Raw genomic sequence first — 27,254 nt, forward strand, 5'->3', positions numbered from 1 at the left:
CCTGATGGTGGCTGTGGAGGAAAAGTCCCAACAAAAGTGCAAGAATACACCCTGTGAACTCAAAACATTGCAGCTGTTTTTTAATAAGGTCCCTGCTCATGGACTTGCAGTGTGGGATATTTCTTTCTGTCCCAGTCCAAAATACATGCTGACTGATTCAAAATGGTATTAGACCGAATGTCAGGAGGTCACAATATTTACAGCACATGTGACAGAAATCAGTCCATTCACACAAAAAACTCTGATTATCTTTCACTGAGATGGACATCAGATGTGTGTACTGTGACACTCCATGTCAACATGTGGTTTTTTTTTAAAGTGTGCGTCACTCATATTGTTTCTAACAGGATCACACTGTAATCAGCTGTCAGGCTTTTACTGCTCTTTGTTGACTTCCTCTGTGCACTGACTGTGTGTGTGTGTGTGTGTGGGCTGTGGATCAGCTGGTGTAGGTCACTGTGGGTCAGTAGATTAGAGCTCCAGGTGGCTCTCCTCTGATTTAACCTGCAGTCTGAGACTGACTGTCACACACACACAGTCACACACACAGCAGAGACAACACACCTGAGAGTCTGACTGCATCTCCAACACAACAGGTAGGATCACATTTGATTTATTTTTAACAGTTTTCACACAGTTTCATTAGTACAAAGAATTAGTATTATAATTTACCTGTAAAACAAAGCTTATTGAAAGATTAGGCTATGTTATACATTATATCACATAATATCACAATACCAACCAATACTCACTCTGCCTTTACATCCATGGTTTTGTCTCCTTGGCAACAAGACAATTATATAATATAACAAATAAATCAATTCTGGTCACCTGTAAAACTGAACTTAGAATGTAAATATATGAATGTCCATGGTTTTATTTTATTGTAAGAAATGGTGGTTGCCTGGTCTGTGTAAATATCCTGTACTGTATCTGCTCTATGATATTCTACATCGCTTCATAAAATAAATAAAAAATGATTTAATAAATTAAAAGAATAGTACTGGTAAAATAGTACTGTCTACTGATTATAGCTGGAGACTCATTTGGTAAACTGGCAGGTAGAAAATGTTTGCTGGCTGATAGCAGTTGAAGCATCTGAATGTTTTTTCACATCTTATTATCACTTACACTGTCTGTGGACATATTTAATAATTATGTTATCAGTGTCACAACAGTGCTTTGCAAAAGAAAAACAATGAAAACAAATTATCACCACAATTTAATAAAACAGTCAAACGTTGGGATTTGAGAAGAATGTCCAGTATTTGTTCACCATGGATGCACATGTTTTACAATTTTACCTCATTCTTGAAAGTTGGGAAAAGAAACGTATTTTGAGGGTGTTTTGATTTTTACTCTTCAAATTATTCTGGAGTTGACAAAATGTTGTAGCTATAGTGAGCAGCCATTTTATTTTTTAAAGTGACTCAGAGTTCTCTTAATGCTCATCAAAATACACATTTTTAAATCATAATTCTTAATTTGCTTTGATTTAGAAGGGTTACATGTTATGGTTGACACAGACCTGGTAGAAATATTATTTAAAGAAGTTTACTGGTGCTTGAGTATTCCCACCTTTTTCTTTATAAACCAGGAAGTTAGACAGAGTTGTCAGAAATCTGTGACAAAACTGTAAAGGACCAACATTTTCATAAAAATATATTTTAAAATGTTAGATTTTGAAGGCTTTTTTAAACAGTTTGATGTGAATTCTTGTTGGAGAGTCTTGTTGGGGGGGCATGTCATAATTGTCAAGAATAGGTGTCGTCTTAAGTCTTGTTCTGGTCTCCAACTTGGCACCTTGAACCTGCTCACAGACAGTTCATGTAGTTTGTCTGGTAGCATTAACGTGTAAATGAGCATGTGTGCGGCGCACGTCAGAGGCTACACAGTGATCTTGAGGAGCAGGTGTCCTCTCTGCTGTTGGTAGCTGGGAACCATCTGTCTTCTCTGTGTTTGGGTGTTACTGAGGCAAAGATGTGATTAGCTTTTCAATGAACAGCAGGACAGAGGACACTGAACAGATTTACCTCATCATGTGTGTCTGTAGGTGGGTGGGGATGGAGGGGGTGGGGTGGGGCAGTCTGAGAGAAGCTGTTGGTCACTCACCTGAGCTGAACTTGTGGAAACAAAAACGTGATTTCATTCCAGTATAACATAGATACATAGGATGTGTGAGAGGTGAGCGTCAGTGTGCTTGTTCCATGAGTCGAGCATCATGCTGCCTTGTTTAGCAAACAGAGTAGTAATCCCTGATCCTTTGACTGAACATGATTCACTCTTCATTGTGTAACACACTTGACAGATATAGCCGGGCAGAGGAGCGAGCAGACAGGCCTTCTGGGAAAAGAAATCTGTTTTGGCTCTCTGCTTTTCTCAGAATTGACTGTCTGTCTGACAGTCACGTGTCGGATGTAATCGGACAATACTAATAATAATAATAATAATAATAAGAAGAATTATTATTATTATTATTATTTTTCACAGCAGCCACCTTGACATGAAATTACATTGTAAACACCAGTGTTACCAGTGATACTCATTAAGGTCCCATTCCATTCAGGTCAAAGTGAGGGTGCTACTATTGTGCTGGCTGGAAAGGCTGTGCTACTCTAAATGGAACTGGACCTTAATTAGTATCATTAGTAACACCCGTGCAAAATCTACTATTTCATATCCATATGGCTGCTGTTAAAAAAGTCATTTTCTTTGCTTTATTATTTAACCATGCTGTCAGGTGAGCTCTTCTTCTGTGGTGGGTGGACGCTACCTTTGTTCTCTCTTTACGTGGATGGCGTCTGTTTAGCTGCAGATGACATTAGGGAGTATGATGGAGAGGGAGTGTGATGATTGGTTGTTTCAGTGGCATTAGCTGTTTCTCCAGCTGTCACATAGAGAAGATATTCTCACTCCATCTTCACTTCACTTCTATTGAAGCCCTCATGATGAAATAATTCAGTTCATCTCTGTTCAGCTGTGACTGAGTGGATGTGCTCAGTTAGTGAATTGTACTTTAGATTATTTTTCTTACAGCAATTCATCACCATATTTTGCATATGATCACACAAACACAGTGCAATCTATACTGTCGCTATTTTTACAGTCTGTGATTGCAAAGATCAAGATTTATCATACTGATAACGTCAGAAACATCTTTTTCAGGGCTGAGTTCAGGGAAGTGTTGTAGGACTGGCAATGAAAAATGGCCCTGGACTTTTTGACTCATATCCACCCAACAACCTCCCCTCACTCCCAGCGTGGGGCTACACCACCAACAACACTTAATGCAGATTACTGATTAGGATTACTGGACAATATAATATATAACAATATATTTTGTAAAATGGAATAGAACAAATACATCTAGATATGCACAATCAACAAAAATAAGTGCATTAGTATAATATTATAATGTTAAATAAAAAGTATAATGTTACTATAATAGTAATAATGTTAGTATAATATTAACATATTAATAATGCAGCGTTAGTATATTCATTATAATTTCATATATCTGTATATAATAATATAGTATTATTTCCTATATTTCCTGGACTATAAAGCGGTGTAAGAAATACTCAGTGAACATTAAGAATTTTTGTAAGTTTTGTTCCTCCATTTAATTCTTGTGCGAGAAAAAGTATCTACAGTGGTGGTCAGTCTGTTGTTTGTTGCTCTGTTAATTTGGCAATAATCATAACAATTAATGCAAAACAAGTTTGCTGTAGCACATCAGTGTCTGTGTGAAGGGAATTTAGTTTTTCTAATTAATACATCATACATGTTAGAATGAAAGCAACTCTCTCAGTCAAAATTTGTCCAGCAGTTCACTTCAGCTCACTTCAGTTCCAACAACCCGACACAGAAGAAAAAAAAACATCTTGTTAAAGACTGATGAGTTGTTTTACTGAAGTTACTGTCCTCTGGTTCTGATGGATCAAACTGAACAAGTCCAGTAATGCTGCTAGACTGAGTGTCCCTTAGACACTTGATACAGTGGGGTGGACACGCCCCCAGTGTTTCAGAGCAGAGAGAACTGCTATTTTTTCATGATTTTAAGACCTAATTTTATATACATAGGTGTGTATATCTTTTTTTTAGCATCATTACATAACTTAAATGAGTTGGAAAATATCTGCATATCGGATATCAGCAAAAAAACAATATGTATGCCTAGTTCACACTGGTGGTAGCTCTCCTACTGGTCAGGAAGAGAGCTCTCAGCAGCAGGAGAACACTGAGGTGAACAGTCCTGACGCAGGAGAAATGTGAAACAAAGACTGGGATCAGTGATAAGTGATCATTAAATTAAAAAGTATTAACTCCTGCTGCAGTGTCTTCACTGAGACACAGATTAGTGTGACATGAATGAAGTAGGTTTGTCCAAACGGTATCAGTGAATGTCTGAGGGTCTGACAAGAGAAAAGCACTGAATCATACATTGAAACTGAATTGAGAGCAGATGTAATGTTAAGTAAATGTGTGTGTGTGTGTGTCTCAGTGACTTGAGCAGTATGGACGGTGTCCCTCTGAAGATGCCACAGGGTTCCTCACAGGAAGTCAAAGAAGACGTCAAAGTTATTGTCCCTGATTATCTCAGTATACTGCGAGAGACAGAGGTGAGTGTGTTCCCCACTGTTCTAAAGTATGATTGGTTATCTGTCTGGTGAGAGGTGGGACCTTAGTTTAAACCATTTTTTTTGACAATTATTTATAAATATGCACTGTTTGTTCACTTTATTTACATGTAGCCTACTTTTAATTTTTCATAAGATTAATTTGTTTCATGGATTATTTTACAACACAGGATTATATAAGGAGTTATGTATGTATTTCTCTTTATGCTACAAAAAACTATAAACAACAAATGGGTGAATAAATAATATATTAAAAATAAAACAACTTTTCTTGGTGGATTGTTGAGGATAGAGGTAGAATGGAGGTGGAATTTCTTTTTATGGATTTAACAAATGGAAACTTTATATGATATGATATGTGTGTAGTGCCACTCTGTTGTGTTACGATTGGTAGGACTATCTTTTAAATAAAAAAAGTAAACACAGCAATGTAAGAAACTGTGAGATACTTTAACGTTTAAACAAGATATGAGAAATGTAAGTTAATGCTAATCCCATGTGTGTGCATACGCATGACACTTTATGCCACCCCCTGCAAACGTCAGTGCCCCATTTGTGCTACCCTCAGCCTCTGCAGCCCTCTCTACACCCACGTTCTCACTAACTACTGTACACACGAGTGGCAAACCATTACTATTACAGCTGGGACTGCAATTTGGCCAAAATAACAAAAATGCAGCAAAATAAATGAATAAGCAGCAGGCAGCACGTAGCTTGTGATATGTGTTTGTAGAGTTTTCTCTACTTAAACTTGTATTATACAGGAGATAATTGTCATTTACTCTGTTACTATTGTTTGGATAAGTCCCAATTAGGTTTATGTTTGATATTAATCAAACTCATCATCAAGCCTCTGTAGAAGCCTGATAACAACCTGATCATTTGAATCAGGTGTGTTGGAGCAGGGAAACATATAAAACATACAGGACAGTGTGCCTTGAGGACCAGGGTTGGGAAACACTGCTCTAGCTAGAGACAACAATAAAGAAATCTGATTGGATAACTCTATTTCACTGTTTTCAGGACAGTAACCCTTTCATTTCTGAAGCAAAGTTGATTAAAAAAAATGGAAAAAAAATAGAATATAAGAGAATACCCTAATAATTAAATGAAATAAATGAAATATAATGCATTTAAATATAACATTTGAAATACTGTTATGTTAGGGCTTCTCTGAAGGCCTAGAAGGCCCTCAGGGGTTCCCCTCTGGTACACACCTTCGCCTGTCTCCTCTGCTTTACAGGCAGGAAAAACACAAATAACTCTTGTCAAATTCATCTGTGTGTACATGATTAGGACACTTTTTCATTTGACATGATGTGAGTAACAGGTGTAAAAAGGATGAAGGCAGAGCTGCAGACTTCAGAGAGGTGACTTTATTTGACCTGAGTCCCTATATATTTCCCTCAGGAAATGGTGGAGACCAAAAGCAAAACTAACTAACGTTTATTATTATTATTATTATTATTGTTCTTAGTTATTAGGACACTGACCCGCAGAGTGTCATGAGTGTGTTATCACAGACACAGAGAGCAGCTCTGCTCAGTCAGTCGGTCTGAATGTGATTTTCAGGATCTTTCTGTGGCAGCAGTTTTGACCTGAGATGCAGCTCTGCTGAGAAAGACATTTTCAGAAGACTTCCACTTGTTAATCCTGGTGAACCTCTTATAACCTGGCTGCAATCACAGAGCAGACTTTACACAGGCTATTTTTAGAGTGCAGATCCCTGAAAACATTTTACATATGTGAACTGAAAAATACTGAGATGCTTACAACAGAATGAAAACACATTTAAAGGACCAGTGTGTAGGATTTAGTGGTGTCTAGCTGTGAGCAAGCAGACTGAAAGCATTTTGTCCAACTCTGCCCTTCCAAACGCTCATGTGCCTTTATTTAATAGTACAGATAGTGTAAGGCAGACAGGACAGAGAAGGGACAACACACTCAACCATGTGAGCTACCAGGACCCCAGAGACAGTTTAATCATTGCATGTCTTAGGAAACCTGTCCCTGAACTGGAGAGTCAGTATTTCTACTTAAGTATTTGACTTCAGACTTAAACTGGTCATGACATGGATTTATTTAATCAAAAATAATAACTTATTGTCTTAAAATAATGATCTAAGCTATTATTCTAAGTGCTGTATTATTTTGAGATAGTCATTAGTCAGAGCGCCTGGTCACTGAATGTGTCAGTTTTGCACCCCCAAGAAATACACCTACTAAATTTGAAATAAATCTGATGAGTGGTTCTTGATAGGTGAATTACAGATACACAGTTTACAGTTTGTGACACAGTGTGTAGATTTACATTAGGGATCAGGAACAGGTCATGACTGAGCTTTAGGCTGTGTTCATAGTCTGCTCCTGCAGACCAGAGACAGGGCTAGGTACACTGCACAGCATTAGCTTTCCCTCAGCTGCACTGTAAAGTCCCACTTATCAGGCTACATGGATTGTGTTGTGATCATTGTGTCACCTACTGCAGCACAGTGGGTTTGAAATTAAACAAATGCTATGAGGTTAAGGTACTAGCTTTCAACTGTTGTAATTAATATTTTAATATTAACATTGGATGGAGTAACCAGTGGTGGAAAGAGTACTGAAAATGTTTATTCAAGTACAACTACTGTTTCATCCCTAAAATATACTCAATTACAAGTAAAAGTACTGATGTTACAAAAACACCTAAGCAACAGAGTAAATGTCTCAAAAACTACTCAAGAGTACTAGTAACTTTTTAACCACTGATATTATCATTACTCCTTATCATTAATTTCTTAACTGTGATTAATCAATTAGTGATTATGATTAATGATTAATCATTAACTTCCTTACTCCAAACCTGTACTGTTGCCTTGTTTTATTTTGTTTTTCATTTGTATCTCATGGATTTTATTGGTCCATTTGTGATCAGATCACCTGATTGCCTACTAAAATGCAGATGAAAGGTTTGGATATTAATTCAAATTTTACTCAGTACTCAACTATGATTTTAAAGTTAACTAAGTAGATTACAAAGTGTATGAGTAAAAGTAGAGACTTGAAAATCTACTCATAAAATTACAAGTACCCAAAAAACAGCAGACTGACTTTCACACCAGAGAAAAGAGAACTCTGCACAGTATCCTGGGTAGAACCCTAACATATTGTTTGTCTGTGTTCCAGTATGAGTTCAGTCTGGAGAAATGGGTGCTAACTGGGCTGCAGAGTGGCTTCACCAGCCAGCAACGGCCTCAGCTCTCATCCTCTTCATCAGGGCTGCTGCCATCCTGTCCGCCATACTGGATGATGTTCAGCAGCCCGCAGCAGAGCCGCCTGGCCAGCCGCCACTGCTCCGACTTCTGGGAGCCCAATCCAAGGCAGCGCTCCCACAGCCTCAACCCTGCCGTCCTGCGCACCAAGTTCGTCATCTCAGACTCTGAGGACGAAGCAGAGAGTGCCACACAGAAAGCCAACAAATGTCTGTCAGTGAAGGCGTGCTCTGGGGGAGAGCGTCCTGCTGCCTCATGTCCTCCTGTTCAGAGGAAAGCACAGAAAGCCTTCGTCCCCGACCTCCTGAACCCGCCGGCCTGCCTCAGCAGCCTGCCACACCAGCGCAGAAAGAACCTGCGACAGTGCTCCCTGTCAGGGCTGGACACGCCCAAACATGACCCCAACACAGACAGCCAGTCCAAGAGCCTGTCCTCACACAGGACCTCCAACACCAGAGCCCCCAACACCAGAGCCAACACAGTGGACAGGCTGCCCAGCAACAACACAACGCACACGGTAAGAGACAAACACTTTAATATGAAGGAACATGTTGTAGTGTGAGCTCCAGTTTGATTTTAAACAGCTGTCTGTCATTTTCAAGAAGATGACCGAGTGGGGTGGACCAATGGGCTGCTCCAGGGGTGGGGCCACAATGGCATACATCAGACCGGCACATACGGGTACTTTGTTAAAACATCATGTGCCCCCTTTTGAGGATTAGAAAACCCAGAGATCCCATAGAAAACAATGTAAATTTTCATGTTTTTGAATTACAATTTTGACAAGTGTGTATGAATTTATGTGGAGTAAAACAAACCTTTCTTTTATAGACACGTCCAATTTATTATTATGTGACCTTGTCTGAACCCGAGCGTTTGCAATATCTTAATAAATAAAGGTTGACCAATCAGCCGTCATGACACTTGACATTCTTTCCCTTTCAAAGCAGGTCAATGAGCCAACACAGTGTCCAGACCCTACTAGTAGTGAATTAGGTTTCCAGGTTAAATAATAAAACCTGTTAAAGGGACAATTCACTGCAAAATCTTTAGTGCCATTCATTTAGATAGTTTTGGTGTGAGCCACAGAGTTTTGAAGATGTCTGCCTTCTCTTGAATATAACTAGATGTCACTCAGCTTGTGGTGATCTAAGAGCGAAAAAATACATTCAACACCAGCGTCTCTTTCCAGAAATCATGACCAGGGGGCTCATTTATAAAGGCTGCTGCGCACAAAAAGACGGGGCTGAAATGTGCGTACGCATTTTTCACCGCCAGCGTTGAGATTTATAGAAAAATACTATACAGAAAAGGGTGCGCATTCCTACGCATAGTTTCGACCATTTGTAGACCTCCCACAAAGTTTTTCAGGCATAGGAAACCAGCGTTCATTTTGTACCGATGTTGTTTTCAGTGATCCAGCTGAGCAGTGGTGATCCAGTTTTTTTTTGTTCTTGTTTTTTTTAAATGGCTTTCAGTTTGCTTTATCTCTGTGTTTAAATGTGTGAAGTCAATTGTTTCTATAAGGACGCGGCCGCTGCTGGAGGGTAAAGACGCACAGTCAAGGTGCAGTGGAGGTGCAGGGCGCACAGCTGCAGCAAATTTGACCTGCTGCAACTCAGCAAATAAAAGAAACAGAAATTGTTTATGTGGAAAAAACAGCCCTGGTTATTTTTGTACATAAATGCGTTAGTGCATTCGGTTTACTCTCAACTCAAACGAGAGAATATACATTATCCATTACGCAGGCCATCGACTCATCCCATGCGTCTGGCTCACTCTGTGTCCCCCTCTGTCTTCAACTTGACATTCCCTGATTCCCTGACAGTAAGTTTCTCAACAAAAGAACGAGGTATCTTTCCACTATCCGTGGTACAAATACACACACTCACATCGCCTCTGGCTCTGCGCTGTCTGGTTTATACTTTTCTGTTGGACTACATATTTAATTGGTCTCTGTGAGTGTTGTATTAGTGAGGCAGTAGTATTCTTAGCATCCGCCACACGCTGCCACTCTGATGCCTTTTTGGTATCTGTAATGTCCACAATATAACATATTTTCCTTGTCTCAACCTCCGTAACACAAATGTTGTTTTTCATTCTGTGTGACAGTCCTTTTTTAGCCTTTCCTGCAGCGTTCGCCAGGATTGTCCTCCTGCAGTCAGTCTTTATGAATATTAATTTGGGGCGTTTCATTGACCATTTATAGGCAATTATGGGCGTTACATGACATCTGCAAAAAGTGTGACACATTTTCCGTTGATTGTGATTTATAAAGGAATGACCTGTCTAGACCTTGTTTTACAAATCTGAATATTTTTGTGCATAAGCATTTTCTGTGTTTCATCTGTACGCCATCTTTTAAGGTGAATCCTACTTACAGTTTTATAAATAGGCCCCCTGGTTACTCAAGATAATCCTCAGAACTTGTTTAACCTGAGACTGCTTTCTTTCTGCAGTAGAATCTACCAGAACTACTTTCTTTCTGCTAGAAAAAAAGTAGTTTGTGTGTTTTTGGATTTTGGGGTTAACTGTCCCTTCAAAGGTAACTGTTGGATCTAATCTGAGATTTAGTCAGAGACAGAGACTGATGCTGCTGAACTGTAACATTATGACTGAGCTCCAGCAGCCTCACACTCAAGCTAACATTATCTGTGTGTCAGTAACTGTTAACAGCATCAAATAGCTTTTTACCACACTGACACTGAATACTCATGGTTATTAAAACTTCTGCTTCTATTTTCTGATTCAGCATAAACTAGCTAATTGCAATTTATTATCATCAAAAGGGAACTAACACTGCTGTCAAAATAAGTAATTACTGTCCTCTGGAGGCTCAGACATTCTCACTGCTCTCATTCGGTTACACAGCAGCTTTTTTGGCAGTTTCCTATCTCTCATGTTGTAAGACTCTGTGATCTTTCCCCAATACAATATATTGCAGTATATTATGCAGTACATTACAGTTTAAACTCATACTGGTTGTGAGCTGTGATATGTTGCTATATTTTAAGTTGAAGTTTAAAGAACACATCTCCATATACATACAATCTAAGTTTAAAACGTTAACTTTTTCATGAAATCAGAACAGTGAAGAGAAATAATAACACTGCTACCTAGCCGTCAGGGGTTTAAAAATATTCAGAAACCAAACCACTGCCACAAATGTCTTCATGCTTCACAATTTCTCAAAAGAGGGATTTTGAGAATCAATATAGTACCACAATGGGTGGCACAGTGGTGCAGTGGTTAGCACTGCCGCCTCACAGCAAGAAGGTCCTGAATTTGATCCCCCTGCTTGCTGGGTCAGGGCCTTTCTGTGTGTGGAGTTTGCATGTTCTCCCCGTGTCTGCGTGGGTTCTCTCCGGGTTCTCCGGCTTCTTCCCACAGTCCAAAGACATGCATGCTAGGTTAACTGGTGACTCTAAATTACCCGTAGGTGTGAATGTGAGTGTGAGTGGTTGTCTGTCTCTATGTGTCAGCCCTGTGATGAACTGGTGAGTTGTCCAGGGTGAACCCCGCCTCTCACCCAATGTCAGCTGGGATAGACTCCAGCAGCCCGCGATCCTTATGGAATAAGCGGTTACAGAAAATGAATGAAGGAATGAATGAATATAGTACCACAACACTTAATACTGCGACAACTCAAGTGTATCAGTATTTTATTTACACTCCTAATAGTCACACATACTGCCCACCATTGCATAGACCCCCTTTGTGGCCCCTGATTTAGAAAAATCCTAGCTCTGCCCCTGATTGAACCTAACAGAAAAAAACCCTTACTTACTCAAATCCAGCATCTCACTTATAGTTTTTGGTTTTTCAAGCTGTATTCTCCCACACAGCCACTACAATACAACTGATCATCATCAGGAAGCTCAGTGAAAAATTAATTATGACATTAATTATGACTTTCATTCTGAAAAGCTTTGTCTGAGGGGGAGGCTTACAGTCTCAGACATTGAAAACTCATGCTGTAGATCATAGAAATGAATTATTATTAATTATTTAGATTTTCTTTTCTTTCATTATTTATTGTGATGCTCTTTACATCCACAGTAGATGAACAATGTGGGATTGTGGTCCTTTTTAAACATTGTCTGCCAGTTCAGAAGAGCAAAGTTTCTGTCCTAAATTGAAATAAACCAGAATAAACTTATATTTCAATGAAAACTACAAATACTGGAGTCACCTACTTTTGCACTTTGGCAGGTGTTTATGTCTGTGAGAATACAAGGACACTTTATAGGTGTGTACCTGAGATCAAAATGAAGTCTGAAGATCAGTGTGGTCAAACCCATGAGTAATGGAATTTAGCATTTAAAGAAGAATTTATTATTATTTTTTTCAGTCTGCAAATAGAAATAAGATCATCGTGTGTAAATCTACAACTTCATGTAAGTAAATGCATAGCCTCTAATACAAAAATGGCAGATACTTAAATAAGCCTGGTGAGTGAGTTTGCAGTGAGAGTTAATACTGTGCAGAATAGCTAGCCTTCTCTCTGGTCTGCAGGAGCAGACTATGAATACAGCCTAAAGCTCAGGCATTACCTGTTCCTGAGCCCTACTATAAATTTACACACTGTGCCAGAAACAGACAGGAATCATTATGGTGTCACACATACGTTTTCTTCCCAATTGTGAGTGTTTGCTTGGGTCCTGCCTTGAAAATTAGATGATGTATTTATATTCAAGTTGACAATAAATCAGTCTTTAAATGTCTTTTAAGTCTGTTTATGAATGTCAACACTGTTAGCTTGAAGAGCAAATCAGTCCAACCATCTCAGTATTTTTCAGTTCACATATGTAAAATGTTTTCAGGGATCTGCACTCTAAAAATAGCCTGTGTAAAGTCTGCTCTGTGATTGCAGCCAGGTTATAAGAGGTTCACCAGGATTAACAAGTGGAAGTCTTCTGAAAATGTCTTTCTCAGCAGAGCTGCATCTCAGGTCAAAACTGCTGCCACAGAAAGATCCTGAAAATCACATTCAGACCGACTGACTGACTCTCTGTGTCTGTTGTCTCCAGAAGTCCCTGAGCCCAGACTCCTGCAGGACCACCCCTGTGACCTCCTGCCGTCAGGGTCTCAGCTCCTCTGGTCTGGACTCGTCAGCAGAGCTGCTGTCAGCCCTGAGCCCAGAGGAAAGGGAGCTGCTGGGGGCCATCACTGCCCGGGGTTACCCCCTCCGCACAGCCATAATCGCCCTGCAGAGGACGGGCCCCAGATCCCCAGATCAGGTGAGCCAGAGTCACAGTGAGACCTCTGACCTACTGTCTGCCCTCCACATTGACCCTGGATCAGCTCATAATTGTCACAGGACTGACAGCAGCTGTCTGCTGACTGATCCTGGACTGTAGAAGTGCAGAATAACACACTGCTCAACACTTCATTATATCACAGATTCTATCTATCTATCTATCTATCTATCTATCTATCTATCTATCTATCTATCTATCTATCTATCTATCTATCTATCTAATTATATTTGATATGTTATACATTATGCAGACTATTTTCTATATATTTCCTCCACATCTTTTTTGGCCAAATAGCAGAAGATGTACAATCTACAGCCTTTTGATTTTTTTAATATAGAACATAATATTCTGTAATATCAACACATACTGACCAGCATATATGCAGATACCAATACAGACTGACATAGCTGTGATGACCCAGTATCATCAGTTGGCTAATATATCAGTCAGGCTCTAGTTCCAACTAACTAACAGGAGGTGGGAATGAAACTAAAATACAGTATACTAAGCCACTTTAATCCAGTGCAAAAATAGACCTCCACAGTTTCCACAGCCCACTCTGTGTTGTGTGTTTTCCCATAACTTGGCTTGCCTCATGTCTGCTCACAACTCACAGTAGATCACAGGCCACAGGGCTGATGGGAAAGAGGGCACATAGGGGAAGTAATACTTTTTACATGAGAAAGAAAGGAGAGAGGGGGAGAATACAGTAGGAGAGATGGATGGACTGGACACACTGGCTGCTTGTTATAATTCTGACACATTTAAACAACTTTATGAAGTTTATCTTAAGTAGCTTTAAAGTTACAAAACCATTTGCACACACAATGAATGATAGAAACAATATGTTTACATTTATTTGACTTGGAGTAATGACAGGATTATGTAAAAAGGTAACTATTCCATTACAGTTACAGATAAAAAAGTTACAGTTACAGTTACATTTTAGTAAAATGGGATTTATTAGTGGGATTACCATTCATCCATCCATTTTCTTCCGCTCATCCGGGGCCGGGTCGCTGGGGCAGCAGTCCAAGCAGGGACGCCCAGACTTCCCTCTCCCTAGACACTTCCTCCAGGTCTTCCGACAACAGAACGGAACACCTCCCCAGGGCGGCGTCCAGGAGGCATCCGATATAGATGCCCGAGCCATCTCAGCTGACTCCTCTCGACATGGAGGAGCAGCGGCTCTACTCTGAGCTCCTCCCGGGTGACAGAGCTCCTCACCCTATCTCTAAGGGAGCACCCCGCTCATTTCAGCCGCTTGTATCCAAGATCTTGTTCTTTCAGTCATGACCCAAAGTTCATGACCATAGGTGAAGGTAGGAACATAGATTGACCGGAAAATCAAAATTCTTTCCCACGACAGACCGGTGCAACGACTGCATTACTGCTGCCGCTGCACCAATCCATCTGTCAATCTCATACTCCATCCTCCCCTCACTCGTAAACAAGACCCCAAGATACTTGAACTCCTCCACTTGAGGCAGGGACACTTCTCCGACCCAGAGGGAACAAGCCATCTTTTCCCGGTCGAGAACCATGGCCTCAGACTTGGAGGTGCTGATTCTCATCCCAGCCGCTTCGCACTCGGCTGTAAACCGCCCCAGTACATGCTGAAGGTCCTGGTTTGAAGGAGCCAACAGGACAACATTATCTGCAAAAAGCAGAGATGAGATCTTGTGGTTCCCAAACTGAACTCCCTCCAGACCCTGGCTGTGCCTAGAAATTCTCCATAAAAATAATAGACAGAACTGGTGACAAAGGGCAGCCCTGCCGGAGTCCAACATGCACCGGGTACAGGTCTGACTTACTGCCGGCAATGCGAACCAAGCTCCTGCTCCGGTCATACAGAGACCGTATGGCCCTTAGCAGAGGGCCCCGAACTCCATACTCCCAAAGCACCTCCCACAGAATGCCACGAGGGACACGGCCTAATGCCTTCTCCAAGTCCACAAAACACATGTGGACTGGTTGGGCAAACTCCCATGAACCCTTAAGCACCCTGCAGACGGTATAGAGCTGGTCCAGTGTTCCCCGACCAGGACGAAAACCGCATTGTTCCTCCTGGATCCAAGGTTTGACTATCGGCCGAATTCTCCTCTCCAGTACCCTGGAATACACTTTACCAGGGAGTCTGAGGAGTGTGATCCCCCTATAGTTGAAGCACACCCTCCGGTCCCCCTTCTTAAATAGAGGGACCACCACCCTGCCAGTCCAAAGGGACTGTCCCCAACTACCACGCGATGTTGCAGAGGCATGTCAACCAAGACAGCCCTACAACATCCAGAGACTTGAGGTACTCAGGGCGGATCTCATCCACCCCTGGTGCCTTGTCACCGAGGAGCTTCCGAACTACCTCAGTGACTTCAGCTTGGGTGATGAATGAGTCAGCCTCTGGGTCCCCAGCCTCTGCTTCCTCTACGGAAGGTGTGTCACTGGGATTGAGCAGATCCTCAAAGTATTCCATCCGCCGCCTGACAATATCCCCAGTCGAAGTCAACAGCTCCCCACCACCACTGTAAACAGTGTTGGCAGGGCACTGCTTCCCCCTCCTGAGGCGCTGGATAGTTTGCCAGAATCTCTTTGATTCCACAACTGCCCGGGTTGCGGCACGCTTGGTCTGCCGGTACCTGTCAGCTGCCTCAGGAATCCCACGAGCCAACCAAGCTCGATAAGACTCTTTCTTCAGCCTGACGGCATCCCTTTCCTCTGGTGTCCACCACCGGGTTTGGGGATTGCTGCGGCAGGCACCGGAGACTAGAGCTGCATGATATATCATTTGAGCATCGTCATCGCAATGTACGTGTGCACAATAGTCACATCGCAGGTTCTGCGATGTAGGAGGCAAACGTGTTCTCATCTAATTTCAAGGGTACCTGACACACACTGTGCGCAGCAATCCACCAATCACAATCGTTTTTAATCAGTTTGCCAAAGCGGACCACGCCCCTGTATATAGAGTGAGTCGCTGGTAACATCATTGAAAAATGAGCAACGAAGAAGAGAAAATCGACAAAAAAGAAGACTTGGTGCCAAAAAGAAAAGCAACGTCAGTTATCTGGAATTATTTCGGCTACAAGAAGGATGATATTGACCAAACACGTGTTCTGTGTCGACAGTGACTTGCACCTGTTGCCACAACGAGAGGTAACACAACTAATTTGTTTGACCATTTACGTCGGCACCACACAACTCAGTATGACGAATGCAAAGCCAGATCTGAATCGGACCACATGTGAGCATCATAGTTTTACTGTCACTGTTATTTCTGTGTAAGTTATAATACCCGACATCTCAATGCAGAGTTGCAGTGAACAGACAGGACAGATGCTGCTGTGTGCAGCACATCTCTGTGAAGAGCGACTGATTTAAATGCCGTCACATCGCCTTGAGTGAAATCCAGACCATAACTTTTTTCACTGATGTAACTCTGCTCTCACCAAAGAAACAGATCATAAAACTGTGATGTTCATTGAAACTTTGGTGATATCAGCTGTCTTAACTTCTACACAGCTCCTCTCTGCTCACCGGTGCAGCTCTGTCTCACCCCGTCTGTGACACAGTGTGTCTACTGATTGATTGATCATGACTTCTAACCAATCAGATGTGCTGCTGTAGGCGGGACATTGAGCCAGACTACAGAGTGTAGTTGTGTATTATACTGTACAGTGTATAATGATCTAATATATGTATAGTATATACATAGTACAGCACTGTATAAGTTTGAAGTTTTTAATATTATTACCATTATCATTACTATTATCATTATTATTACATTACATAACTATGGTGATAATTACAGACAGACAAAGAAAGTGCATTTTAAAATAATTTAACCCTAATCCCACCACTTTTTTTTTTTTCGCTGATCTGAAAAATGATCCGATCCGTGACTCAAAACTGTGATACGATCCGTATATTTTCATATCGCAATATATATCGCAGGGTTAAAAAAAATCGCAATGTCAGTTTTTTCCAATATTGTGCAGGCTGAATGGCCCCATCAACAATGGAGGTGGAGAAAATAATCCATTTGGACTCAATGTCTCCAACCTCCCCTGGGATTTGGTCAAAGCTCTCCCGGAGGTGAGAGTTGAAGATCCCTCTGACAGAGGGTTCCATCAGATGTTCCCAACAGACCCTCACAATACGTTTGGGCCTGCCAAGTCTGTCCAGCTTCCTCCTCCGCCAGCGGATCCAACTCACCACCAGGTGGTGATCAGGTGACAGCTCAGCCCCTCTCTTCACCTGAGTGTCCAAGACATATGGCCGAAGATCAGTTGACACGACTACAAAGTTGATCATTGACCTCCAACCTAGGGCGTCCCCGTGCCATGTGCACTGATGGACACCCTTATGCTTGAACATGGTGTTCGTTATGGACAAACTGTGACTAGCACAGAAGTCCAATAACAGAACACCACTCGGGTTCAGATCGGGGGGGCCGTTCCTCCCAGTCATGCCCCTCCAGGTAACACTGTCGCCACCCATGTGGGCGTTGAAGTCCCCCAGCAGAACGACGTCCCCAGTTGGAGCACTTTCCAGCACCCCTCCCAAGGTCTCCAAGAAAGCCGGGTACCCTGCACTGCTGTTCAGCCCATAGGCCGAAACAACAGTGAGGCACCTATCCCCAACCCAAAGGCACAGGGCGACGACCCTCTCGTTCACCGGGGAAAAGTCCAGCACGTGGCAGCTGAGCTGGGGGGCTATAAGCAAGCCCACACCAGCCCGCTGCCTCTCACCGTGGGCAACTCCAGAGTAAAAAAAAGTCCGGCTTCTCTCAAGGAGTTGGGTTCCAGAGCACAGACTGTGCGTGGAGGTGAGCCCGACTATCTCTAGCTGGTACCGCTCAACCTCCCGCACTAGCGCAGGCTCCTTCCCCCCCAGCGAGTTGACATTCCATGTCCCCACAGTCAGATTCCATGTCCTGGGGTTGGGTCGTCGGGGCCCCTGCCCATGACTGCCACCCAAACCACACTGCATCGGCCCCTTCCGAAACCTCCTGCGGGTGAAGGGCCTACGGGAAGGCGGGCCCACGTTGCTCATTCGGGCTGGGCCCGACCAGGTCCCGTGGGCAAAGACCTGGCCACCAGGGGCCCCGTTAACGCCAATCCGGGCAATGTAAACAACCCTGATCTGTCATCACTCATTGGGGGCATTGGAACCGCTCTTAGTCTGAGCCGTCACCAAGGACCTGTTTGCCTTGGGAAACCCTACCAGGGGCAATAAGTCCCTGACAACATAGCTCCTAAGATCATTCAGGTTCTCAAACCCCTCCACCACGATAAAATGGTGGTTCAAGGAGGGGTAATGGGATTACTGCAACAGTTAATGTATTGCTCATCAACTACTAAATTGATTTTCATCTGTTTTGATAAACAATTAATTGTTTTTAGTCATGTTTTAATTAAAAAAAAAAATCTCTGATTTCAGCTTCTTAAATGTGAATATTTTCTGGTTTCTTTACTCCTCTCAGACAGTAAATTGAATATCTTTGATTTGTGGACAATACAAGACATTTGAGGACATAATTTTGGTCTTTTTCTGACATTTTAGAGACTAAACAACTGAATAATTAATTAAGAAAATTATCAAGAGATTAATTAATAATGAAAATAATCATTACAGGAAGACATGAAAAACAGGTCTTGAAAAATAGGTCCAAACATATGGAGTGCATGGACATGTGACCCATATGTTTGGATCTATTTTTCAGGTGACAAGATTGTAACAATATTAATTCATCAATTAATCATATTAAGGTAATCCAAAAGTAATGCTAAGTAACCAAGTTACATTGCTCTAATGCTGTGACACTTGAATTATGTTACTGACTACATTTTTTGAACAGGTAATTAGTAACTGTATCAGAATACATTTTCCGTAACCCTGCCAACCCTGTACATGACTAATCCTGCAGCAGTGATACACAGATCAGTGCTTCTGTCAGACTCACTGCTGTATTTAACAGTTTTACAAAGTTTAACATTTGATCTCAGATCAGCCCCTGTTGGCCTGTTTGTTTCTGTCTCTCCCTGTCAGTTAACCAGAGCTGATCTGGCAGCTGCTAGTTTAAATCACCTTAGCTGAGCAGCAGGGAGGAGCTAATGACTTAATGACTGTATTGTCTCATGCTGCTCAGGCCACACTGCTCTCACACAGATTGTGTTTCATTGCACAGATGATCACACAGACAGACACACAGCCTCATACTCTGCTCAGCATACTCGCCAACCTTGAGACCTAAAAAATAGGGTGTATTTTGAAACTAAAAATCTGACTTTCAGATACTTTGTCTCCTGCATTCTGATGACCTTTAAATAATTAAACAATTTAATACTTAGTTCTCAGGAAAGAATACACCTACTATTAATAAGTCTATTAAATAATTCCTTTATTTTTGCTCCTGCCCCTGAAAGAAAATTGAAATAGTAGATTTTACAAATGCAGGCCCTTTTTCTTTAAAACTTTCCTTAAGATATGGGAATTTTACTTTTCAGGAAGTCTGGTTTGGTGTAGCTGTACTGTTGTCCGGGTGCAGCCTAATATAGTGTTTTAGTGCTGCAACCAAAGAATTTTTTCATCGTTGATTTTTTCATCAGTCAATTATTTCCTCAATTAGTTGTTTTGTCCATAAAATGTCAGAAAATGGTGAAAAATGTTGATCAGAGTCCAAGATGACGTCCTCAAATGTCTTGTTTTGTTCACAACTCAAAGATATTCCATTTATTGTCAGAGAGTAAAGAAAGCAGAAAATATTCACATTTAAGAAGCTGAGATCAGAGAATTTTTAATTAAAAAATGACTAAAAACAATTAATCGATTAATTAATCCTGTCCCAATCTTGTCAACTGAAAAATAATTCTATTTAATATATTATATATTTTTTCAAGTCTTTCTTGTGGTGATTATTTTTATGATTAGTTTATCTTTAGACCATTTTCTCTATTAATCAATTAGTTGTTTGGTCCATAAGATGCCAGAAAATGGTGAAAAAAGCTGTCTTGTTTTGTCCACAACTGAAAGATATTCAGTTTGCCATCAGAGAAGAGTAAAAAAAACAGAATTTAGACATTATCTCTTAAAAATGACTCAACACAAATCAATTATCAAAATAGATGCAGACTAATTTAATAGTTGATTAATAATAGATTGATCATTGCAGCTCAAAGTGTTTTATGTTTGTTGCTGTGTTTATTAGTTTGTCCAGCTGTTCCTTCCTTTGTTGTGCACAATTTATTTATTTATTGATTAATTTAATGACAAAAAATTGTGAAATTTCCACCCAGTGAAACATTTTTTCACTATAGAGATAATGAATTAGTAGCTGTGTGTGCACTGTACATGGTAGGATATGGTTCTTTATTTCAAAATTGCTATTCTTCTAATAATCCCCATCTTTACTATATATATCTGTAATCTGATTATGTCTTTTTTATGTGTTACTGTAATGGATGACAGTTACCTTTTTTTGTATCCAGATTATGTAATCCACTACTCCCCAAGCCTGTTAGCTTCACAGTGCTCACAGCTGACCAAAGTCACGTAGAGACAGAGGATCAGTGTGAAAGGATAAAGATATTAAGTCTTTACTCCTACAGACATAAACATGCAGGTTTAGACTTTTGTGATGTGACATAAAAACATCATCACAAACAGATAACCAGGTTCATCCTTAACCAGTTTACAGCAGTGGAAAAAGTACATTTATTCAAGTCCTTTGCACAACCTTCATTCAAACACTCATTTCCTTTTGATATTTGATAATAAACCCTGAATGAATGTTTGTGTGTGTGTCTGCAGGTCTTGAGTTACCTGGTGGCCTGTGACCATCTGTGTCAGCTGGGTTATGACATGGCTCAGGTAGAAGAGGCTCTGGAGATGTTTCAAAACTGTGAGACAAAGGTACGACATGCGGAGAGCTCAGAGGCAACTGGGCTGCACTTTTCTTTTGATAGAGTCAGTTTTATTTCAAAAATTATATCAAAACATAATAATGAACATAATCATGTCTTCTTCTGAAGGCAGAGGAGTTCCTCCACCTGCTCAGTCAGTTCAATGAGATGGGCTTCCAGCAGAACGCCATCAAAGAAGTGCTGCTGGTCCACGAAAACCACCGAGAACGGGCGCTGGAGGAGCTGATGATGCGTGTGGCATGATGGCAGATCCACACACACACACACACACACACACACACACACACACACACACACACACACACACACACACACACACATAAATCAACTGCAACCTGAAATGTGTTATTTACTACAAGAGGCACAGAAAGAACATCTAAACACACATTCTTATAGCTGAAGATGGACAGTGGCCTTTAAAAGTTTATTACCTATATTGCTGATATACTGCAATTATATAAATGATGATGATGATGCTCATAATCAGGGTGCAATTTGCTGCGGCTATTCTCAGTCTCTGCTCTGTATATCCCTGCCTCTGCTGAATTATTTTTCATACCTGGTGGGAACAAAATTTATTCTCCCCTCTGTACTCTGTACTGTCCGCCACAACCGCTGTACTGAAATCTTACCCCGGTGTTAATTTTATATTGATAACGATGACAGCGATGATAATGATGATGATGATGGTATGATGAATGTGCCCATATTGCACATTTTCATTCATGTGTTTAACATTTTTATGTTTATTGTGTTTTTACTGTGTTTTGGTGTGAAAACTCCACTGACTGTGTTTTATCAGTGTAGTTTGTGTCACGTCAGTGCAGTCTGTATTATGTGTATAACTCAACAGAAGTGATGTAATAAGTTTTAATAGTGACAAATGTATTAAAGATGTGTTTTGAAATTACATCAAGGCAGATTTTTCTCCTCTTTTCCTCCTGTGTGTTCTGGCCTTATGTAACACTGTCTCCTCAAGTAAATCCGTCTGGGAAACAAAATTTATCCAAGAGATTGTTTTCTTTGAAAACAGAGCCGTGGCCGTCAGGGACCGGTTCCCACAGACCCTCTGACAAACATCAACAGTACAGACTCTCAGTCATTCAGTTTAACATCACCCAAACAGACCTGCTGATTATTAAAGGACTAGTCTGTAGGATTTTGTGGCATCTAGTGGTGAGCTTGCAGATTGCAAACACTTCACCTCACCCTCCCCTTCCGAGAGTATAATATTCTATAGACAAACTGAGTCTAATTGAGTTCCTCATGTAGTGACATGTAGTGGAGTTTCTAACAACCATTTCAAATTCAGTGTTATAGACACACCCTGACCCTGCTCTGTTTTGCATACAAATACTGATTATATGATTATATTTATGTCTCAAATGTAATCTTGAGAGCTACATTAATCACTGCATTGGTCAAACTGTGCAGTTTGGGCGGAGAACAGTGTTTTTTAATCTGGTCAAGTGACTATGATCAGGTTACTAGAAGGTTAGGCAGCTTATGTTTTACTGGCTAGTCTGCTTTGCCACATTCAGCTTTGCCTGCTGCTTCACGTTTTTTGTCCAGTAATTTGACCATTGCTTCTCTGCTCCATTTATTTTCCCTGTCTCTCTGTACCCTGGTGTCTCTTTTCTGAGCCCATTTTTGGTGAGGTATTTTGTCTTAGCTGGTCAGTTTGCTTAGTGGTGAATTTTAAGGCTTTTGGACTGCACCATTTTCACAATAGGCAGGGCGTGGGGATCAGATGAAATGTGTTTTAATAATAACAAATAATTTATTGATCATATAAATACATGTAAACTGTATGTCAGTAAGCAAAATGTTGTACTGATCCCATTTATGGATTAGCCATAGAGCTTTGCATGCCTCCCCATCTGTATCTAAAATCACATTTCTGCCATATTCTGCCAATAAATGCCACTAAATCTTACACACTGGACCTTTAAAGGATAAAGTTCATCACAACTCGGGTTTATGGTTCAAGGTTCATGGGCCCCTACGCACTACACACACACACACACACAAAACAAACACTATTCTGGTTTAGAACACAATGAAACAACGAAATACACAATCAAATAGAACAAAGTCTATGAAAGAAGCACTAAAGGAAGAAACACAATATATGTAAGAGTGAATGCAGTGTCAAAGCAGTCAAAGTCAACTGCGATGGATGTTTACAACAGACAGTTTAGGTTTACCTTGTTTTGTCCTCTTCCTAAGACATTTGTCTGACCTGGGTGATTGTGTCTTATGTTTCTTTCTTTTTTGGGCTTCTTAGACTTTTGGACAAAAATAAGATGCATACGATCATAAAGCAGTACGGTCTTCTAAAGGAATAGCTCAGTCAGCATCACAACAGCAGCTCTTGTGCTGTGTTCACATAGAAAGCAAAATTTCACCTCACGTTACTCGCACAAGTTTGAGGAGGGAACATTTGTGTTTATTCACGTTACTCACATGAGAGCGTTTATTTGCCCAAATGCCTGAATACATTAGCCATAAGTGAATGAGCAACTAGCTAGCAGCAAGTGAACAAATGCAGTGTGTGTGTGCTCAGTTCAGCTGCTCTGAACTCAGCACTCACCAGATATTCTGGTTCTTTCTGTTATTTCTTTTCAGTGTCTCTTCTGTCTCCCTTTCCTCTCTAATTCTTCATGTAGTAAAGTACATTTCTCTCATCTAGTCAGCAATCAACATGGACTAAAGACTAATTCCCAGAGGTGGGAGTAAGTCACATGTGCAAGTCAAGTCAAGTCAATCTCAAGTCTTAAGGCCTTTACATACCAACAATGACACGACTAAACAACATTAAGTTGCAAATATTTCACAGGCAAAATTTCTGCCCTCCTGACTATTCACATTCAGGATTTTGTGAATAAATTCTTATTGGTGTAATCAGCATCAAGTAAAAATGACCTTGAGCTCCTTTTATTTAATAAAAGTAAGAAAAAATGACATACCTGCTACAGCAAGTATAGAGAAAGAAGAACTTGGTTCAGGAGCTGAAACTGAACCACAGCTGCTTCTTGTCGTATTTCAGGACAGCACAATGTTTGACGAAGCAGCAGCTATCCACAGGTTGGATGTTTTGGATGTGACTGTGTCAGCAACATTCAGTTTGAGTTGTCAGATGTGTTCATGTCAGAGGCGAAACTTCAGAAAAAATTAACCTTAGTCCAAAAAACATGAAAACTGGAAAACTGCTCTGTGAAATTCTGCAGTATGTAAAAGATTGCACTGGATACATGTAGGTTTGAAAAATCGTATTAATGTGCAAATTAATTACATGAAAAAAAAAACACATCTGGTGAGAAAAGGCCTTTAACCTTTGACTCTCAAGCTGCTCTCAAGCTTATTTTCAACATCAACAGAAACTGTTGCAGTCTGTTTATAACTTATAAATCTGACCAAAATATAAGATTAAATTTACATTAAAGTCTAACACAGCTTAAACTCAGTTAGCTTTCTAGGTACATATTTTTTGACTCCAAATTTGATTATTTTTGGAATTGCCTCCTCCATAGTTACCTCACACCTCTGTTGGTCTGCTGTGTAATGGGCTACCAGGTTTTTGTGCATTGCACTAGAAATCACAAATCATAACTAACACAAGTGGTTCATTTAAGTAGTAAGTGTTAATTGTCATTAAGTCTCAAGTCATGAATACCAAGTCAAAGTCAAATCAGTGCTAGTCAAGCAAGTTTCAAGTTAAGTCATGTGACTCAGGTCCCCCACCTCTGCTAATTACAGGAAGCTTACAGACAGTCAAGGTCCATGGCTTGCTGCTGCAGACAGGTTGTGAAGCAAAAGTGAAGATAAATCCACTGTTTAATCCCAACAGTTTGAAAATTAATCTCTGACCTCTCCTTTTGCCAATGAATGAGTTGGCATCAGAACAGAATCTGGTGCGACTCTGGTGTTTGTTCCTCCAGATGTTCCAGTCTGCCCCTGGCTCTATCCTCTGAAGCTCCTCAGTGCTCAGCAGCTGTCTTTTGGTGGGCAGTGGCTCTGACCTTCCACTCCGCCTGATTCTCCTAAAACCTCGCTCACTTTGAGTATTTCCAACTACTAATGCTAATTACATAAATGTAGCATCTATTTGTAGCAGGCATCCTCGCATTGACTTTGTATGTAATCTACTCATGCAAAACCTTTACAAGTTATCAGAACACTGTGGGGAAAGTCTGGAATGCTCACTGAGGTCTCTGAGAACTCGATCCTGAGTCTGAACCGGAGAGTTCCCCATGAGGGACATAGTGGCTTTCGGCAGCCTCATCAGAAATGTATATATGGATCCAATCCTGCCAAAACCCTTCATCTCCCGCCTCACTCTCCATGTCCGATCCTCTACAGAGTACTCTGTGGTCACGTGTCGACTCAGTGTGAACACTGAGTCTCCTCTGACCACAGCAGTGAAAAGAGATCCTTTACTGTTCCCATACTGGCCCGACATGGCCGTCCACTGACCTGAGCTCAGATTATAGCGGTCCATCACACACAATAAGAAGTCCTCACAGGGTCCATTGCGCATCACATACAGATTGTCCTTGTGGGCCACCATATAGAGACCGTAACTGTGTTGGCGGATGAGTGTGGTGACCAGAAGCCACTGGTCCTGCTCAGGTACGTACTCATGTATTTCTGTAGCACCCTGCCGTCTCCAGAGACAGATAAAGATCCTGTTCATGGCTACAGCAGACACCACCGAGGCTGCAGGGCAGGGGAGGGGGGACACAAAGCTCCAGCTGCCATCAGACACCCTGTATCTCTCCATAGATGACAGGGCCTTCATGTTGTACTCACCTCCTACAGCGTACAGACAGCCCTCGTGACCTATCAGAGTGAAGTTGTAGCGGAGCTGCTGGGAGCCACAGATGGTGGACCATGTGTTGGTTGCAGGGTTGTAACAGAAGCCAGTCTCCACCACCTTCTTGCTGACATCATGCACTCCTCCAACGATATAGAGTTTGTTCTCCAGGACGGCCACGCCTGCCATGGTCGTGCTGGTGCTCATTGGCAGGTGTGTCAGGACCTTCCACTCTCTGTCATCCTCATCCAGGTAGCAGATGGTCCTCTGGAGGTCCTGCAGCAGCTCAGTGGAGGGTGAGTGGCTGCACACAGCCACATAGCTGCTCGGGAGGAGAGACTCAATGTACTCTACCAGCTTGTTGGGTAAGGAGTGGAGCTCGTCCCTCAGGTCAGCGTACATGTCTCTGATGAACAAGGCGGAGCTGTTGGAGAGCTCCCACACCCCGAATGTGGCAGCAGTGTGGAACATGAGGAGACAGTTCTCAGAGTCGACTATATTGATCAGGTGCTTGGTGAGAACCGGCACCTGTAGAAAAGCAGTGCACTCGATGGCTTCCACGATCTGGTCACTGTTCAGCATGGGTCGTTCCCCATCCAGGACCTGTAGCAGCACAAGAAAACCCAGAACCCCGACACATTGCAGCTGGATCTCCTCCTGCTGGCTCTCTCTCATGCCTGACTGGAACAGCGCTCTGAAGTACTCACAGTTCTCTGCCAAAAGGCTTTTCTCCACAGTGAAGGAGCTTTGGTCGATGTTGACCCTCAGGCTACGCGATGGCTTACAGAGTCCTGGCTGCTGGCTGAGGAGTGGACAGCTGTTGGTCTCCATCACCTCCCTGCTGTGGATCTTCATGACATTCAGCTGAACTGCACACACACAACAACATGTGTTTGATCAACATAAAATCCAGCACTTGCTGGTGTTTTACCTCATTCTGCAGTGACACTGAACGCCTCCTGTCTGCAGCAGATGCCAACTGACAGTCTGCTCTCTATTTGTTTTTGCAGCTCTGAGGACACACTCTATACATAGCAGGGGGGAGTGTGACACAGTTCAAGTACATTATGATGACATGCAGCCAGAAGAGAAAGAGGAGCCGGATAATGGCAGGGAGCTATGCATGTGCTGATGATTCATATGTTTCATTTTGCTCTTTGTTTGTGGCTGACATTTATGGAACAGCTGAAGATTCGTCCTTGAAGAGTCACACTGTAACAATAGGTGCTTCCCCTGGGTCACATACTGTACATGCCACTATTTCAGCAGTCATTGAAAGTCTGAGTGCAGGACATATAATATTCTTACTTGTAACTGAGTACTTTTCCACTTTGGCACTGCTACTGTTACAGGAGTAAATTACT

General features: G+C 41.5%; 2 protein-coding genes across 2 annotated transcripts; one reads left to right on the plus strand and one right to left on the minus strand.

Annotated features, from left to right (window-relative positions):
• The first annotated feature begins 509 nt into the window (after positions 1–509).
• ubap1lb (ubiquitin associated protein 1-like b) lies at positions 510–21,694 on the plus strand. The gene is made up of 6 exons (XM_084725531.1): positions 510–596; positions 4,505–4,622; positions 7,809–8,411; positions 12,925–13,134; positions 20,962–21,063; positions 21,183–21,694. Exons 2-6 carry the CDS (start codon positions 4,518–4,520, stop codon positions 21,315–21,317), a joined length of 1,155 nt encoding a protein of 384 aa, XP_084581657.1. The 5' UTR covers positions 510–596; positions 4,505–4,517; the 3' UTR covers positions 21,318–21,694.
• A 3,070-nt stretch (positions 21,695–24,764) lies between these two features.
• On the minus strand, positions 24,765–27,254 carry kbtbd13a (kelch repeat and BTB domain containing 13a). Its single transcript, XM_084725542.1, has one exon. It carries the CDS (start codon positions 26,743–26,745, stop codon positions 25,237–25,239), a length of 1,509 nt encoding a protein of 502 aa, XP_084581668.1. The 5' UTR covers positions 26,746–27,254; the 3' UTR covers positions 24,765–25,236.

This window comes from Lutjanus erythropterus, chromosome 1 (assembly GCF_056507025.1).
Source record: "Lutjanus erythropterus isolate fLutEry1 chromosome 1, fLutEry1.hap2, whole genome shotgun sequence".
NCBI lineage: Eukaryota > Metazoa > Chordata > Actinopteri > Lutjaniformes > Lutjanidae > Lutjanus > Lutjanus erythropterus.

Coding starts and splice junctions, on each gene's coding strand:
- kbtbd13a (XM_084725542.1), bottom strand. CDS start 26,745: ATGAAGATCCACAGCAGGGAGGTGATGGAGACCAACAGCTGTCCACTC.
- ubap1lb (XM_084725531.1), top strand. CDS start 4,518: ATGGACGGTGTCCCTCTGAAGATGCCACAGGGTTCCTCACAGGAAGTC. Junction 4,623..7,808: donor GTATACTGCGAGAGACAGAG/GTGAGTGTGTTC, acceptor TCTGTGTTCCAG/TATGAGTTCAGTCTGGAGAA. Junction 8,412..12,924: donor GCAACAACACAACGCACACG/GTAAGAGACAAA, acceptor TGTTGTCTCCAG/AAGTCCCTGAGCCCAGACTC.